This window comes from Prosopis cineraria, unplaced genomic scaffold, assembly GCF_029017545.1.
Source record: "Prosopis cineraria cultivar Desert tree isolate PC_DT_omini unplaced genomic scaffold, ASM2901754v1 PC9, whole genome shotgun sequence".
NCBI classification, from domain to species: domain Eukaryota; kingdom Viridiplantae; phylum Streptophyta; class Magnoliopsida; order Fabales; family Fabaceae; genus Prosopis; species Prosopis cineraria.
The window spans coordinates 12,681,329-12,700,378 of record NW_026555340.1 but is presented as its reverse complement, the minus strand read 5'-3'; the positions used below and the strand labels follow the sequence as shown (position 1 = coordinate 12,700,378).

Here is a 19,050-nt window from a genome sequence, read left to right as displayed (position 1 = left end):
TATTTAACAGTTTAATAATTAAAAAAATAAAAAACAAAAAAACAAGGAAACCTGAAAACGAACTCATTATTTGCACAAATCCCATTCTCCGTATATGCTCATTAATCATTGACTTTGATATTCAAAATCGCCTAGTTGTCGTTTAGAAGTATTTCAACATAATTAATAATAAATGAAATAATGTAAATTCTACTTCACTTTCATAAATTACGGGTACACAAATAGTATTAGTTTTCTGTCCTTTTTCTTTCATCAGATATATAAGTATTGGGAAAAAAAAAGAACGTCAAATCAAATTTACTTCATTTTCTTAATATTTATTAATCAATGTCGCAATTATTCAATTAAATTTGAAAATAAACTTAAATGTACTTGATCATTTTTATCACTTAGCTGAGTATTAAATTATTCATTAAAAAATTCAAAATTTTACATCTACTCAGAATAATATTTTTTAATGACTTCAATTTTAATTTTTTTTAGAACTAAAGCATAAAATTTCATTTGCTTTTCAAATATGACCCCACACACACAGAATTGTCATACTTGTAAGTTTAAGTAAATTCATGATGAAGATATAAACTTAAATCTTAAACTTGTAAAATTTTACTTATATGAATAGCCATTAAAATATATGATTAAATAATTGAAATACAAAATAAACCATAATTTAATTTAAATATATTTTAAATATAAATCATTGAAAATCAATCTATGTACAAGTTATCATACTCAACATAAAATTTTCAAATTTAGGAAAACTTATCTTTTATATTTGTTGTGTTCTTTTTTATTAATATTAGTTCTTTTTTTAAGTTTTATTTTCCTTTGAATTGGGTCCTACCTTTTTTACAAACAGAATTTCACATAGATTAGTCTTTTTTTAAGTTTTAATTTCCTAACTAGGTAAAAAATCAACGATTTTTAAGAGTTTAATCGAATTTACATCTAATCCTAATTCATGATTAGATTAACAAAATTTTATAAGTTGAAAATGTAAAAGATAAACTAGGAGTGTTAATTTAAAAGTTGAGAAAATAGCATTTAAGGACTGCTAATGAAAATTTACATCAATGAAGAATTAATTTTTGTCAAATTTTGGATGATTATTTGTTAATTCAGATTAGTCTTTTATCAATAAATATTCATTTAATTTTTAATAACAACTCATTCTAAATTAATAATAATCCATTAGGGTTTATTTTTCATTCAATAAATATTTTTAAATTATAATACTTTGTAATAAAATATTTTTATCACGAAAATATTCAATATGCGATATCTGTCACAACCAATTAATATTAAATCTTTGTATATCTATTTTAAATTCATTTACAAAAAAATTAAATAAGTTGGGTAGGGCATGAGGAAATAAGCGTTCAAAGCCTCGTTATGTATAAAGTACGCATGAATGATTATAGGTATTACCTGTATTTAGGATTGCATAAAAGACAGAACGACACTGGATCTTATCCTAATCTGAATTTTAGTCTCTTTCATGAAAAGGATTGGGTTAGATAACTCGTAGTCCAATGTTGTCCAGTGATAACCCATAGATTAATAAAACCGAACTTGGTCCATAGGACTGAAAGATTAGTCCTGTCAGTCCAGTACTCACTTAGATTTTTTTTCTTTTTATTCTATGAGAGGCAATAATTCATTTCAATATAATAAACTCAATTAAGATAGTAAAAATACTTATAATAATAATAAATTCATAATTAATTCCACCAATAAGAAAAAAATATTTCTGTTATAATCCAAATGATTTAAATTTCTAACTTTAACAAAACCAACATTCAATAAAATTTAACAACACTACATTACAACAAAAATTTTATAATCAAACTCAATAAATTTTCATACAATTATCTCCTTAGCATTAATTACACTTCAAACATTTTTCAAAAATAAATTAATTATAATTATAATAAAAAAATTAATAGGGATGGACTGGATCAAGTGGTCTGAATGTCTGGTCTCTTGTCCAGTCCAACCCAAAGAAATGGTTTAGTCTTTTCAATCTTTTTGATCCTGAAGGACCAGTGTCTATATGGACCAAACAAAATTGAGACCATCTCAGGTTGGACTGGGCTAGACAGAACTGGAAGACTTTTGCATAGCCTACCTGTATTAGAGAAGAGAAAGATTTTTACTGTTCTTTTTAAAAGGATTACGATGGAATTTAATAAAATTAAATAATCAAATCAAAATTCAAATATATGATTAATAAAAATATAATTTGTGCATAATTTTGAATTAGAGGAAGCAAGTGGGCGATTCATTTTTTTTTTTTTTTTTACTTATGTACATTAGTGGATCACACATTATACGTTGGTGGATCAATGATGATGCTTCGTGTTTTCTGCCTAACTCACCTTTATGTATTATACATATTCGTGGTGGTATGGAAAAAGTGATTGTCTTGGGGACGATGAGATTTGTATTTTTTGTATTTTTTTTTTTGATTTTCCTCCTACATTTCTAATTAGTCTTAAATTATTTGTTTATTATATATTTTTGAAAATTCACGTTCATCCTTAAAATCAATTGTTGGATTCATTATCATCCATCAATTTTATTTGTTTCATTCTAATAATTTTGTCCATAAATAAATTCATATAATTTTCTTTTGTTTTCCCTTTCTTTTGCGTTGGACCTATATTAATTTGTTTGGAAATGTTAATTAATTAAAAAAGCAGACCGGATGGCTTATATTTTAAACATGCATGCTTTATTATGCATGATTGCCATTTGAAGCATCCACGAGGTGGAATATAATTATGGCACTCTCCATAGCTGGGAGGATTAATTCAAGCTAGAGCTTTCAGAATCTGAGGTTTGTAAAAGGACGCTGTGATCAGAATCAATTCGCAAAAGTTGCTCAGTTCGTGTTCATCTTCATTAGTAGGGATTTAATTTGGATCTTAGTTAGTGCATGATGTTGGCTCTTCACTACCTGGGGTTGTAGCATGTTCTAAGGATTGGGCTTTTCGCCTGTTAAAGTGATACGTGAGCTGGGTTTATAACATTGTGAGATAGTTCGATTCATATCCGGTGTGAGCGTTAAAGCACCGAGAGGACCTTTCTTTAGTATGAGAGGACTTGGAAAGACGCACCTCTAGCATGTCAGTTATTGTGTCCATGGTAAACGCTTTACACAATCATGATATTGAAGCTTGTTATGCTTTGCATGGAGTCTGAAGCTAGCCATGGATCGAGAAAGAAGGGATTGAAAGGGCTGACCAGAAAGACGGATATGGAAGAAGGACGAAGAAAGAAGGTTTCAGGTGAAGTTCTAAACCTTTTTTTTTTTTTAACTTCTTCCTTATATATATTTCCTTTTTCATGAGATGTGTTTTAGCTTATGTGCGTAGAAGACACAAGCTTTAGTTTTATATATTTTTTCTTTAATTATTGTTGTTTTTGCCTTCTGTTTTGTGTTTTCCAAAGAGGACAAAAACTTTAAAGAGGGTTGAAGGAATATAATTGTGATGTTAATTCAAAAGTTTAGTTAATTTCTCTTTCCCAAAAAAAAAAATAACTATGTTATTTCGAAACTTCTAGGAGAATAATACACGAATCAAAAGTTAAAGATGATATTAATTATACACCTAGTAAAAACTTTCACGGGCAAATAATTTAATTTCCTTTTAACTCCATGTTGAATTGGTATGAAACTAGGTTCCTTTAATTTTTCAGCTTTAAAGAGATTGAGATATGATCATTATAGTCCTCTTATACACTTACACATAAGCCAAGCAGTGTCTCGCACGCGCGCGGGGGATTGTGTTCACGGGCTTATGCATAAATTCATTGTATATACAGAAATTCGGGCTTCCTTGTCTAGTTGAACTAGCCAATAAACTATTAAATTAATATCTTGACTGATTTAATAAAATATTTTATTTATGATAGATAAATTTGATCATGTTTCAATTATAATTTTGATCACTATAACCTTTGAACTAATATTTTGATCGATTCAATAATTGATCCAACACCGTGTTTATATATATTCTTCATCTTTTTCTTGCTGTGTTTTTTGTTGGTGTTTGAGATAAAAGATTGCCCTTAATTGTATCTCTAGTTTTTTTTAAAAAAATCATGAAAGTATATGCCGTGTGTCTCTTTTCTCTATATGGAATGGCTAGGTTAGGGATAACAAAAAAATAGAAGTAAATGACTAGGAGAATTCTAAATATCCAAGCTATGCTACATCCTACGTGGCCAACCGTTAGCATTTGTTAGCCAAAGATAAAAATAAAGGACTCGGCATTGCTCTGCTAATGCCTTGCTCCTCCGGTGCTCCACTGCGCAGCAGTAGAATTTGAACTGTCTAAATTTAATATTTTATTTTTTTTATTTTTATTAAAATAAGAAACAATAATAAATAAAGGGTTTTAATAAATCTAGTTATTGAAAAATCTAAATTTAATATTAACAATCCAATTTTTTATAATGAAAATATTTTTTCAAAAATATTAATAGATATCTGTATTGTTCGTAATATATTTGAATAGTCAATCTATAAAATTTTTAATATTAAATCTAAATTATTCATATTAAATTTGCACTATTTAGAGTATATATGCTTGGATAATTAATTTATAAAAAATTAAATATTAAATTTATATAATTAATATTAAATCTAGTCTATCCAAATTAGTAACCAAATTTATTAAAAACCTTTATTTTATTAAAATAAAAAATAAAATATTAAATTTGGATGATTCAAATTTTGTTACCGTGCAGTAGAGCCTTGGAGGGGCAAGGCATCAACGGAGCAAAGCGGAGTCCAAAAATAAAAGGGCTCCCTCCAACCTCCGTCAATCAACTCAGGCGAGCCCTCAATTTCTTCTTTACTTTATCTTTTTTATATTAAAAAAAAAAAAAGCCACCTACACGTGAGGCCAGCAAAACCCAAACCTCCTTTGAGTGCGGAGCAGCAAAGATTAATGCACAGCTAGCTATGAATGCATGTGTTTCTGGAACAACTCAAGAATAACTTTTATGGAATGTTTGAATTAATGAGAATTTGCTTATGAATTTGAACTAAATTTTTCATTTAGATACACAAAGGATTATGAATTTAAATTTAATTTAAATTTAAATTTATTTTAAATTATAATTTCTTTTAAATTTCAAACTCTATTTGCACTCTAGTTATTTAAAATTCTAATAACTTCAAACATTTTATTTTCTTTACATTTTTATTATTAATACATATGTAAATCTCGTATCTTTTCTTATTTTTTATCAATTAAGAATATAAATAAACTTGTCATTCTTAATTCTTCATTTTTATTTTAAATCTCAGTTTATCTTTTTTCTTTATTTGAATTTTTTTAAACTACTAAAACAAAATGTTTTAAATATATAAGTTTTAAGTGCGAATCTAAAATTTAAATCAAAATTCATAAATTCAAACACTATATATTATTACCTGTTGCCTGTTTAAAAATTTTACGAGAGTCACTTCTTCATCACATTACATTTTCTCTTATGCGATCCAAAATGGTGCCACTAATTTGTGTCACCTAAATTATATTTGTGATTATATATTCTTGTGAGCTGAGCACTTTCATTTATGGATGTACCCCAGTTTTAGGCGGAGGCATGCCTCCAATTAAATAATACATAGCTATATTAATTTTCTTTCATACAAAAAATATGTTGGCGATCGCGTACATATATAGGTGTTACGAGATAACTAAAGAAGTGAATCTAAACCCTTGTCTTTGACTGAAGAAATTTGTAATTTAGTTTCATATTTGTCCCTTATTGCTGCTTCATCTTTTGACAGTTATAATTAATATATGGTGGATTGTCCCAACTGTAAACTTTATTTCTAATAATATGTGGATACTTTATACCCCTTAAAAATAGTAAGGGACAACATCAACCAACCGATCGAGGTTCAGAAGATTTTAAATATTCCTTTATTTAATCATATATATTCTTAAAGAAGCTAAGGCTACATTATTTTAAACACATCAGCCCACCATTCAACATGTAGCTTGCTAAATTCATGACCAATTCAACAATATTTTATTTTTTGCTTCAATTTGTCAATATCATCATTCTCCATGGCAACCGCACACACCACCTAGACACGATAAAGACTATACCATAGTATGCTTTTGATATGAAGAGAGGAAGACAGATGAGTAAGAAGTTGAAGATTAAACACAAACAGGAACAAAATTAAACCAATGCAAGAATCTGATCAACAAAATTAAACAAAATGTGATCGATAAAAAATAAAATGAAAAACAAACGTATATGTCCCGTGTGGGTTACAGCTTTTAATATGTGTTTCTCTAATGTCTATTATAATGTCCCAACTATTGCCAAACATTAATCCTCTCTGATCCTCTCTCCTGTTTTGAGGAATACATGAGAATGACATTTCTAATAAAATTTCATAATTAACGTATGACTTGAAATGAGATTTATTTTTCAACCTCTAATTCTTTTCTTCATCAACTTGTCAATATTTGATGTTGATGGATAACTGACTTTTTTCACATCTTTCGAGGCAAGCCAATTTAAATCAACCTAGAAAACATATGCAAAAATTCAATCCCCATTATCAGACATAATTAATGAGGTAGTCCTGAATTGATTTTTTGCTTTCCTCGTAAAGCATATCTTCCTCGGATCGATCTGGTAGAAATTATTAATTGAATCCTTAATTACTTTGAACAAACTTATCCTTTTATAAAAATTACTTTTTTTTCTTAAAGAAAATCATTTTCTGGAAACTTAAGAATCATTAAGGTTTACTTGTTAGAAAATGAATGGATTGAAAAAATAAAAATAAATATAAGATAATCAAAATATAGAGGGGATACGTGAACTATATATTTATAAAGGAGGAAGGTAACTTAGTTCATGTGGGGTTGAGGGCTATGATTCATGAGATTTTTTGAGAGTATGATGATTCTCACATCTATATTATATAGTATTAAATTTTATCTAAAAGGGGAGAGTGATTTAGTTAGTTTTAATTTTTATTTTTTCAATCTATTTCAATTCCATACTTTCTAACAACCAAACAAGCTTAATTTGTTTCCCTCTTTCTGCTTTGCTCTTCGAGGACTCAATCTCTTGTCAGAACTACTTGCAGCAACATGCTCCAGATCATGATTGTCAGGGGATTGGCTAATGAGCGTTTATGCCTTTTGTAATGTTTTTGCCTCTCTGCCACTGGCTTATGGCTCTGAATTACGTTTACTCTGCATTTGCTTAATGTTATTTTCCCCTTTCCGGTCAAAAAAGAAAAGAAAAGAAAAGAAAAAAAGCTTCATTTGTTGACATCTAAAATGATTTAATATCAGACAAGAATTTTTAAAGACTAAACAATAACAATTATCAAGTAAAGTTTAAATTTTAATAGGTATTCTTTTGGTCCAAGTTCTTGTCTGAAATTAAATCATTTCAGAGAACTCCACTTAAACTCTCCATAATTTTTGCCCCCAAACCCTTATGTGCCCGCATCCGGGACCGTAGCAGGAAACTGCGCTAAGCGCTTGGCTGGCAAAAAAGTGCAAAGCGTAATCGTAGCATATTTGGGAGGGGGAAAAAAAAAATTAAAATTCCGCCTCGCCCCACCCTCATGCCTTCCTTTCAAATTTGAAGAAGTTGTCGTCCTTCCCCTACCTTTCCCTTATCTTCCCCTATCGAATTCTTCTTCTTGCTCACTTCCTCTCAGTCCATTGCTCTGACCACTTTCCTCTCTTCTCTGAAGGCCCTTATGGCTCTTTCCGGCGTCACAAGTCACAACAACATGAACGTTTCGAGGGGGTTCTCTCTCTCCCAGCCTACCCGTGAAGGGATCCACCGTCTCAAGTTGGCAATATCCTCTGCTAATTTCTCGATACCCTCCGAGTTGAACGATCTGTCAAGAGCAGTCAAAGGCAAAACAATCTCCATCATTCTCCCCATAAATACTCGAACCACTGTTGCATTCCAAATACTTAGGAATCTCAGTGCCAATGTGAGCTTCTGTCCCGCCGTCGGAGCTTCAATGGACGTCGGATTCGACGTCGACGTCGGCCCAGTGGGAGTGAGAGTAGGTATGGCGAGGGACGAGATTCCCATCTTCGCTGAAATTAACAAGACTTACGAGCAACACTTACGCTTTATAGTGGAAGTGATGAAATTTCAGGGTCCTGGAGGTGGGCCAGCGATGATTATTGGTGAAACTCAAGATGCTGAGCTTTTAATCCGTGAGGGTCTTAAAGCGGAAGACATGTATGACAAGACAAGAACCTTACCAGACCCTTCCTCAGCTGACAATGTCAAGTCCGGGATTGTTCTGAGCATAATAAAGGATGTTTTGCAGACCGATCCTAAATTTTTCAGCAGGATAAGTGACAGTCACCCTGAATGATTGCGGCAGATTCCGATTCATTTTTCCTGTCGGCAGTGTTAGCCAGCAAGGAGTCGTCCTCAGGTGGTCACAATGACCTGACCACTACTGTCACAGACCCCGAGGTAATTGACAAGTGAGAATTCAAATTATTAGGGTTTTCTGTAGTCGTTCTTCTGTGTTTTGTTTCCGACATGCGAGATTTTATCAGATGGCTTTTGTAGTTGTCGTATTACCAGTTAGTTCTTCTCATATGTTCTGGTCATTGCGTTTTTCCTTCTTCTCTCGATCTTCTGATAGGAATCGTTCCTTCTGCACATGATTCTCCAGACAACCTCCATAACTAGAAATTCTCATCCGACATGATGTCCATTTTCCTCATAATAAAGCTCTCTCAGATAAATCATTTTGATCTGTTGACAGGTCCCTACGTTGAACAGTTATCGCTACGCTTTTCCTCATGTACTTTTTGAAGCCGTCAATGGGGTCGTTGCTGGGAAGAAATTTATGGTGTGGGCCTATGGAGATGGCGGCAAAAGGTGCACTCATGCGCTGATGCAAGCAGGAGCTGACGTGGCAGTATATGAGGATGGCCACGTTCACTGGAGACCGGAGGGACCTGTCCTGAAGCTTGAGGAGGCCTTGCCTAAGATCGACGTCTTTATTTATACCGCTCGTGATGACAAGGATAATAAGATCATGTTTGACCATGTGAGAAACATGAAAAAGCTTGTTGTTCTTGTCAACATAGAGGGCTCAGATAAAGGGTTTGACATGGAAGGAGTTTTGAGTTGTCCTGGCGTAGTGGGCCGCGAAACCATGACGAGTGGGATTGACATACTTGACTTCCCTCGTAATGAAAGAAGAGTAATCGTGGTAGGTCAGGGAAATCCCATGAAAATGGCTTGGGTACCCCAACACTCTATTTTTGATTCCCTTTTTGATGCTGAGGCTTTCCTTTCTTTTGCGGGCTTCACAGCCGGGTCGACCCGAGAACAGGCAGCTGTTAGTTCAACTGGTGGAGTCGACACAACCCTTGCTCCAGCGGCTGATAATGATGATGAGAGGGAATGGCTCTTGGTTCCTTGGCTGATAATATAGCGTTAATATGGCAGCTTTATTTGCTGGTCGCTGGGTTTTTCTTTTGGTTTTTGGAATAATGTCAATAGTAAATAGATGAAATGGGTCGGGCTATCTGGTATAGAGTTCAACTTTAATTTTTGTCATCGATCTTTAATCTTCTTTATTATTTTGTGTTAAAAGGGGATCGGAGAAGAATTTAATTTGATTATGTTGGCTTAATTTTGTATTTTGATTTCATGGGAATGGACTGTTGATTATTACAAACAAGTTGACTGTTAGATCATGTTCACGTAGTTCAATTTAATATGCATGATGAGGCCGAAATAGGAAGGTCATGATGTCGCAATTGTTGACTTCAAAATTTAGTGGTGTAGAGTAAGGTATATAGACTATAGAATGACAAGTAATTAATTTGTTAATTTGTTAATTAATTAAGGCACCAAATGTAACACCCTCAAATTTACAAACTGATTTTTTGCAAATTATTAATTCAACAAATTATTTTTTTTTTCATTGACCCTTATCATGGTAGAAAAATTTCTACCATAATACATCCAAGACAATATACCACAGGTCTTAAAATATCTCAAAAAGCAATTAGAACCATGAGGGACAGACATGATCCTCATAGCATGTTATTTAAATCAGGTCATGAATCAAAAGGGACAGACATAATCCTCTTGGACATATAAATGCATTTAATAAAAAGGATTAGAGTTTACATGCTCCATAAAGAAGATATGTCCTAAGTTGGCACAAGATACATTGTATAATCTAAAATAAGAGGCAACGTAAAAGATGGTGTCTCATACACCATAGCTACACCTCTGGTGCTTTCTCGGCCGGACTCGCTCCTGTAAAAATATTAACCACGGGGAATGAGACTTAAAAGTCCCAGTAACCAAAAATTAATATGTAGTGATGCATGCGGATGTAACTAATCATGCGATTGCTAAGTGGGCACACAAAACATTTAACCGAACAATACTTTCAAACAAACCGAACAAGTATTTAATTTGCATGACTGCACCTTATATCCTCCTTTCGCCATGCTCGGACGCCAAATCACCCGGCCAAAGGTGAGTTGGACCAAGCGACACGCCACTCATTGGGTCCAATGAGGGCTTACCACGTGGTAATAATTAACCGAACAGAAATTCTCATTAACACCATACATTAAAATACCCTGACAAGTCATGCATCATTCAAATATCCAAACAAAATATATCCGAACAATAATATCTCATCATGATAAACAAAAATAAATTTTTAACCCACTTGGCAATGATTTCACGGAAGTATATAACAGTATTTATTTTCAATAATTCATAATTTTTCCAAACAACAAAACAACGCATAACCATTCACAAACACACCCATCACAACACATTAATAATGGTTACCTTGTGTCTTGAATAACAAGTTCCCCTTCACAACTCCTTTTTCACCACTATCTTTGTCAATATAATCTACATAATTATTTCACAATACTATATATTAATTTTACATTAAAATAAATAACTCTAATTTAAATAGTTAGAAAGTCTTAGATCTATAATCCATATTAACACTAATTTAAGATTTATGCCTCATTTAACTTTCTAAATTCTTTTCTAAAATTCTCGTACCCTAATAAACTATTTTTTTTATCCTCAAATCACTTCTAGTATCACAATTTCATCCTTCTATATTCTAAAAATTCGTCCAAAAATAAATTAAATTTTAAAATTATCCTGAAGCCTCAAATCACCTTTCTATAACCTCAAAAATACCTATTCATACTTAAATAAATATTTAATAATCATAAGTTTATCCCTACATCTCAGATTCCACATAAATTCAATCATATAGATCTAGATTTTAACTCAAAAATTCTTAAACATGAGTTTCAACCTCAAGAAAATATTCTATAATATTTATTATATCCCTAAGAGTTTTAACCTATATTTTTAATCCATCATATCATCAGATTAACTATCCTATAGAAAAATTCTAATAAAATATTTACTCTATCCTACAAAAATAATCATCACTAGAAAGCTAATATTATTTAGAAAATAACTATAAAATTAATTTTGTAATTAAATAAATTTTTAAATGCTAATCTAAACAGGAAATTTAGAACATACCTGAAGAAAAAGAAAATAATCCCCCCTTGCGAGAAAACGCCGAGCAACGTGAGAGGAAGAGAGAAAAATAATATAAAAATGGGATTGTGGTCCCAAAATTATATTAAAAAAAACTATAGGTTCGAATTTAATTATTCAAACCTTTGGGCCAAAAGTTGCAATTTCCTCTAAATTGCATCTTAGCCTCTCATGCTTCCTAATGCACACACCCCCTCCTTTTTATACATGAAGGCACCTCTTCTCTTCCCTCATCTAACCAATGTGGGACTTAGAAACAACAACCTTCCACCCCCCTTTTTTTTTGTTCCTTCTACCTTCTCTTTTTTTTAACACACAAAAAAAATTTATTTATGCATTATATCTTAACTAAATATTGCTTATGTGATTTTAAATTTAAATTTTTAAATTTATAATTAAATACCTAACCATAATATATTTCTAAATAACCTCAAATAATATAAATTCCTATTATTATCATTTTTTTTCCTCAAAACCTAAATTCCATAATTTCTTTATTATATAAAAATCAGGATGTTACAATTCTCCCCTCCTTTTAGAATTTTGTCCTCAAAATTTAATGCTGGTAAGCTTAGAAACTATGTACCTAAGCAAATAAATGTGGATAATCTCGCCTCATACTCTCCTCGGTTTCCCAAGTAGCATCACTTAGGGCTCCACCCTTCCAAATCACCTTCACGAGTCGGATGGTCTTATTGCGCAGTTGTTTGTCCTTAAAGTCCTCAATTCGCTCCGGTTCGGATCTAAAGGTCAAATTCTCCCTCAATTCCACTTCTTCAAGTTCAATAACATGGGAGGGATCCGGGTTGTACTTCTTTAACTGTGATACGTGGAACACATTATGGATACCTACAATCTGTGGAGGTAATGCAACTCTATATGCAGCAGATCCAATTCGCTCCAAGATCTCATACGGGCCCACAAATCTAGGTGTCAACTTTTTTGCCTTAATGGATCTACCAATGCCTGTCACTGGAGAAACCTTTAAAAATACATGATCTCCTACTTCAAACTCTAACGGTCGTCTCCTTTTATCAATATAGCTCTTCTGTCGGCTCTGAGCTGTTAGCAATTTTTGCTTAATCATTGCAATCTTCTGGGTGGTCTGCTCTACAATTTTTGGACCAATGATACTCCTCTCTCTTAATTCTGTCCAACACAAAGGCGATCTACACTTCCTTCCATACAAGGCCTCATAAGGCGCCATCCCAATACTAGAATGATAGCTGTTATTATAAGCAAATTCAGCTAATGGCAAATGATTATCCCAACTACCTGGTAGTTCAATGGCACAAGCTCTCAACATGTCCTCCAAAGTCTGGATCGTCCTCTCTGTTTGTCCATCTGTTTGGGGGTGGTATGCGGTGCTAAAACTCAGTCTGGTACCCATAGCCTTCTGTAGCGCACCCCAAAAGTTTGAAGTGAACCTTGGGTCACGATCTGACACAATTCTAGAGGATATACCATGAAGTCTAACTATCTCCTTAATGTATATCTCAGCAAATTTCTCTAATGTAGAGGTAAACTTGATCGCCAAAAAGTGAGCCGATTTGGTGAGTCGGTCTACTATCACCCAAATAGCATCCTTACTCGAGGGTGTTCTTGGCAGTCTAGTGATGAAATCCATGGAAATATCATCCCATTTCCACTTTGAATATCTAACGGTTGCAGTGTTCCAGCTGGCTTTTGATGTTCTATCTTTATCTTCTGACACGTTAAACATCTAGAAACAAATTCAGTTACATCTTTCTTCATTCCTGGCCACCACCAACCTCGCTTCAAATCATGGTACATTTTAGTTATACCGGGATGAATTGTATATTTGCTCCTATGAGCTTCTTCTAAAAGGATATTCCTCAATCTTGGATCATTAGGTACACAAACTCTACCTTTATACCTCATCACTGTGTCCTCAGAGATGGTAAAATTTGGGGCCTTACCTACCACTATCTCCTTCCTTATATTCCTTAAGTAGTCATCACTCTGCTGTGAGACTTTGAGATCTTCCCAGAATTTGCTCTCAAAGTCTGCTACTTGGAGTGCGGCCATTTGATGTTCAATCACATCTACTGGAACATCATGAAAACTGTTCCACAAATGATATTCATGAACCATCAAATGTGCAGCATGAATAGTCTTTCTACTTAAGGCGTCAGCTACCACGTTAGCCTTACCCAGATGGTAATGTAATTCAAAGTCATAATCCTTCAGAAATTCCATCCATCGTCGCTGCCTCATATTAAACTCTTTTTGATCAAATAAATACTTCAGGCTCTTATGGTCACTGAAGATTTGAAACTTAGATCCATACAAGTAGTGTCTCCATATCTTCAGAGCAAACACAACTGCAGCTAACTCCAAATCATGAGTAGGGTAATTTTCCTCGTGTGGTCTCAACTGTCTGGAGGAATAGGCAACCACTCGGTCATTTTGCATCAAAACACATCCTAAACCCTTTAAAGAAACATCAGTGTACAGAGTGTACGGCACCACAGGGTCAAGAATAGTCAATACCAGAGTAGTGGTTAACCTCTTTTTCAATTCTTGGAAAGCAGCTTCACATTTTTCAGTCCAAATAAATGGGGCATCCTTTTTAGTCAGCTTAGTCAAGGGCATCACAATTTGCGAAAATCCCTTAATAAAGCGACGATAATAACCTGCTAAACCTAGAAAGCTTCGTATCTCTGTCACAGATTTTGGCTGTTCCCACTTCATCACTGCATCAATCTTGCTAGGATCCACCGCAACTCCATCTCTGGACACAACATGGCCCAAAAACTTTACTTCTTGGAGCCAAAATTCACACTTGCTTAATTTGGCATAAAGCTTATTTTCCCTCAAAACTTGCAAGACAATTCTTAAATGCTCACCATGAGCCTCCTCATCCTTTGAATAAATAAGAATGTCATCAATAAACACTACTACAAACTTATCTAAATAGGGTCGAAAGATCCTATTCATGTAATCCATGAATACTGTAGGAGCATTCGTAAGTCCAAATGACATCACCATGAATTCATAATGCCCATATCTCGTTCGAAATGCTGTCTTAGGTATATCCTCCGCTCTTACTCTCAATTGGTGGTACCCTAACCTTAAGTAAATCTTTGAGAAAACTGCAGATCCCACAAGTTGATCCAGCAAATCATCGATTCTCAGAAGTGGATATTTGTTCTTGATGGTTATTTGTTCAATTGTCTATAATCAATCCACAATCGGAGGCTTCCGTCCTTCTTCTTTACAAAAAGGACTGGAGATCCCCAAGGTGAAACACTCGGTCTGATGAAACCCTTCTCAAGTAGCTCTTCAATTTGCTTTTTCAGTTTTGCTAACTCTGAAGGGGACATCTGATAAGGAGCCTTAGAAATTGGCCCTGTACCAGGTACCAATTCAATTGAGAACTACTCTACCTCGCTTTGGGGGTAAATTGAAGACTTCGTCTAGAAATACATCCGCAAATTCTTTGACAATTGGGATATTCTTCACACCTTCATCAATCTCAGCTTGGATAGAGAAGAAACCATGTAGGCCTGGCAACCCTTCTTCATATATCTATCAACTTGCGCCGCCGACAAGAAAACATGATCTTGAGTCTCGACTGGAGTCACTGACAAAGAAGATAAAGACACACTCCTCTCTCTACAATCTAGGATAGCACCATTTGCAACCATCCAATTCATTCCCACAATTACATCCATACCTCTCAGTGGTAGGATAATTAAGTCCATAGTTGTTTTTCCTATTTTTAAACTCGACCACTAGGTTAAGGCATGCCTTAGCAGTCCTCACAGATTCTCCCGCAAGAGTAGACACATTCATATCAAAAGGTAAAATACACACAGGCAAATCAAGGTTCTTTACACAAGTTTCAGAAATAAAAGAGTGTGGAGCACCTGAATCAAATAGTGCAACAATATCATGATGAAGGATTTTGATGTTACCTCTAATGGCATCTGGGGAGTTCATGGTGTCCTGAGTAAGAGCAAACACACGGCCAGAGACAGTAGGATGTTGGGAAGGGTTCTTCATATTTGAGCCCTGGTTGTCCCCACAAAACTTTGCAATGTGACCGGGTTTCCCACAAATGTAACAGACCCAGCACTGTCCGAAATGACGACGCCCGCATTTAGTGCACTGTTGAGAGCTCGCTGTACTCGGGGCAGGGGTAGATACTGTTGGGCTCATCTATGACCCATGATAACTACTATGATAGCTCCTCTGTCCCTGGCCCCTTTGAAATGGACCCTTCTGCCTTCCTTGGTTCCATGAGCTACTCGAACCCTGATGGTTTTTCTTCATAATGCCTCCGTGGGTCGAGGGTAGGTTGGGGGTCTACTATATGAATAACCCCTCTTCTCTCTCTCGACCTCCTTCTTACTGCGAGCTACTACTTGTAGTTTTATGCACATTTCGTCATAATCTCGGATATCTAGATGAGCCAATTGCTCCCTCAATTCTGGTCTAGCCTTCTCCAATAAGCGCTTGGCCTTCCATTCAGAATCATCCCTATACTGCAGGTACGTGGAGTATCTAGATAACTCCTGAAACTTAGCAATGAATGTGTCCTCATCGAGGTTCCCTTGCTTAAAGGCATGGAACTCCGCTTCCTTCTCAGACCTTAACTCTGATGGGAAGTAATGCCTAAATAATTTTTCCTTGAATTCCTCCCAGGTGAGTGTAGAATCATCCCTGGGCCCTGCTGTCTCCCACCAATCTCTTGCTCCTTTCACTATAAGCACTAATGCTACTTGTACTCTCTGATTGCTGGTGCATGTGACTACTCAAAAGATGGATTCGAGTCTCTTCACACATTCCTCTACCACGGATGGTTTAAGGTTACCATCAAACGTAGGAGGGTTAAACTTCCTAACAGTTTTCCACACATCAGTAATGGTCGGTGGGGCTCTCTGTTCCTCCTGCCTAATTTCCTCCCTTCTAGACTCATGATCTCTCAGAGTGGCAGGATGTGAGGAACTGCCTTCCCCCACATGACTCTTAACATGAGCCCTATCCCCATTTTCATTACCTTTTGCCTTTTTAGCTCCGTCAACTCTTGTTCGTATCCTTGAACCTTGTCTGTTAATGTTTTTACAAGCATTCTCAATTCCGCCAAGTCAGGCTCCTCATTTGGCAATGGCGGTGGTAGGTGCTCATGTTGGAATCCTGAGTTACCGCGAGTAACAGGCATTTTCTCTCCCCTCTTAAAGGATACAAGATATAAATAATAAAATTAGCCTAGCTATATAATGGCTATACAATGAGAAGCACCATAACAATGTATATTGCCAACCGACTATATGCAATGCTCTGATACCAATATGTAACACCCTCAAATTTACAAACCGATTTTTCGCAAATTATTAATTCAACAAATCATTTTTTTTTCATTGAACCCTTATCATGGTAGAAAATTTCTACCATAATACATCCAAGACAATATACCACAGGTCTTAAATATCTCAAAAGCAATTAGAACCATGAGGGACAGACATGATCCTCATAGCATGTTATTTAAATCAGGTCATGAATCAAAAGGGACAGACATAATCCTCTTGGACATATAAATGCATTTAATAAAGGATTAGAGTTTACATGCTCCATAAAGAAGATATGTCCTAAGTTGGCACAAGATACATTGTATAATCTAAAATAAGAGGCAACGTAAAAGATGGTGTCTCATACACCATAGCTACACCTCTGGTGCTTTCTCGGCCGGACTCGCTCCTGTAAAAATATTAACCACGGGGAATGAGACTTAAAAGTCCCAGTAACCAAAAATTAATATGTAGTGATGCATGCGGATGTAACTAATCATGCGATTGCTAAGTGGGCACACAAAAACATTTAACCGAACAATACTTTCAAACAAACCGAACAAGTATTTAATTGCATGACTGCACCTTATATCCTCCTTTCGCCATGCTCGGACGCCAAATCACCCCGGCCAAAGGTGAGTTGGACCAAGCGACACGCCACTCATTGGGTCCAATGAGGGCTTACCACGTGGTAAATAATTAACCGAACAGAAATTCTCATTAACCCATACATACATAAAATACCCTGACAAGTCATGCATCATTCAAATATCCAAACAAAAATAATCCGAACAATAATATCTCATCATGATAACAAAAAAAATTTTTTTTTAACCCCTTGGCAATGATTTTCACGGAAGTATATAACAGTATTTATTTTTCAATAATTCATAATTTTTCCAAACAACAAAACAACGCATAACCATTCACAAACACACCATCACAACACATTAATAATGGTTACCTTGTGTCTTGAATAACAAGTTCCCCTTCACAACTCCGTTTTTCACCACTATCTTGGTCATATAATCTACAATAATTATTCACAATACTATATATTAATTTTACATTAAAATAAATAACTCTAATTTAAATAGTTAGAAAGTCTTAGATCTATAATCCATATTAACACTAATTTAAGATTTATGCCTCATTTAACTTTCTAAATTCTTTTCTAAAATTCTCGTACCCTAATAAACTAATTTTTTTTTATCCTCAAATCACTTCTAGTATCACAATTTCATCCTTCTATATTCTAAAAATTTCAAAAATAAAAATAAATAAATTTTAAAATTATCCTGAAGCCTCAAATCACCTTTCTATAACCTCAAAAATACCTATTCATACTTAAATAAATATTTAATAATCATAAGTTTTATCCCTACATCTCATATTCCACATAAATTCAATCATATAGATCTAGATTTTAACTCAAAAATTCTTAAACATGAGTTTCAACCTCAAGAAAATATTCTATAATATTTATTATATCCCTAAGAGTTTTAACCTATATTTTTAATCCATCATATCATCAGATTAACTATCTTATAGAAAAATTCTAATTAAAATATTTACTCTATCCTACAAAATAATCATATCACTAGAAAGCTAATATTATTTAGAAAATAACTATAAAATTAATTTTGTAATTAAATAAATTTTTAAATGCTAATCTAAACAGGAAATTTAGAACATACCTGAAGAAAAAAAAAATAATCCTCCTTGCGAGAAAATGCCGAGCAACGTGAGAGGAAGAGAGAAAAATAATATAAAAATGGGATTGTGGTCCCAAATTATATTAAAAAAAACTATAGGTTCGAATTTAATTATTCAAACCTTTGGGCCAAAAGTTGCAATTTCCTCTAAATTGCATCTTAGCCTCTCATGCTTCTTAATGCACACACCCCCCCCCTTTTTATACATGAAGGCCCCTCTTCTCTTCCCCTTCTAACCAATGTGGGACTTAGAAACAACAACCTCCACCCCCTTTTTTTGTTCCTGTCTAACCTTCTCTTTTTTTAACACACATAAAAAAATATTTATGCATTATATCTTAACTAAAATATTGCTTTTGTGTGTTTAAATTTAAATTTTAAATTTATAATTAAATACCTAACCATAATATGCA

The 19,050-nt window shown here is 34.0% G+C and overlaps 1 protein-coding gene and 1 long non-coding RNA gene across 6 annotated transcripts; one reads left to right on the top strand and one right to left on the bottom strand.

The window, feature by feature from the left end:
* The first annotated feature begins 2,765 nt into the window (after positions 1 to 2,765).
* Positions 2,766 to 9,679, top strand: LOC129320977 (adenosylhomocysteinase-like). Of its 5 annotated transcripts, none has more exons than XM_054966686.1 (4): positions 2,766 to 3,290; positions 7,121 to 7,189; positions 7,754 to 8,502; positions 8,801 to 9,679. In XM_054966686.1, exons 3-4 carry the CDS (start codon positions 8,395 to 8,397, stop codon positions 9,476 to 9,478), a joined length of 786 nt encoding a protein of 261 aa, XP_054822661.1. In that variant the 5' UTR covers positions 2,766 to 3,290; positions 7,121 to 7,189; positions 7,754 to 8,394; the 3' UTR covers positions 9,479 to 9,679. The 5 variants fall into 5 exon arrangements, with proteins under 5 accessions (XP_054822661.1, XP_054822660.1, XP_054822662.1 ...); XM_054966685.1 differs by having other exon boundaries at positions 7,103 to 7,189; XM_054966688.1 differs by lacking the exon at positions 2,766 to 3,290 and having other exon boundaries at positions 5,473 to 7,189; positions 7,754 to 8,081; positions 8,174 to 8,502.
* A 548-nt stretch (positions 9,680 to 10,227) lies between these two features.
* LOC129319791 (uncharacterized) lies at positions 10,228 to 11,766 on the bottom strand. Its single transcript, XR_008595520.1, has 3 exons — positions 11,590 to 11,766; positions 10,864 to 10,929; positions 10,228 to 10,314 (listed from the first exon to the last, which is right to left on the bottom strand). It is a non-coding gene; the product is annotated as an uncharacterized LOC129319791 (long non-coding RNA).
* Between the last annotated feature and the right edge of the window lie 7,284 nt (positions 11,767 to 19,050).

Coding starts and splice junctions, on each gene's coding strand:
- LOC129320977 (XM_054966687.1), top strand. CDS start 8,395: ATGATTGCGGCAGATTCCGATTCATTTTTCCTGTCGGCAGTGTTAGCC. Junction 8,503..8,800: donor CTACTGTCACAGACCCCGAG/GTAATTGACAAG, acceptor ATCTGTTGACAG/GTCCCTACGTTGAACAGTTA.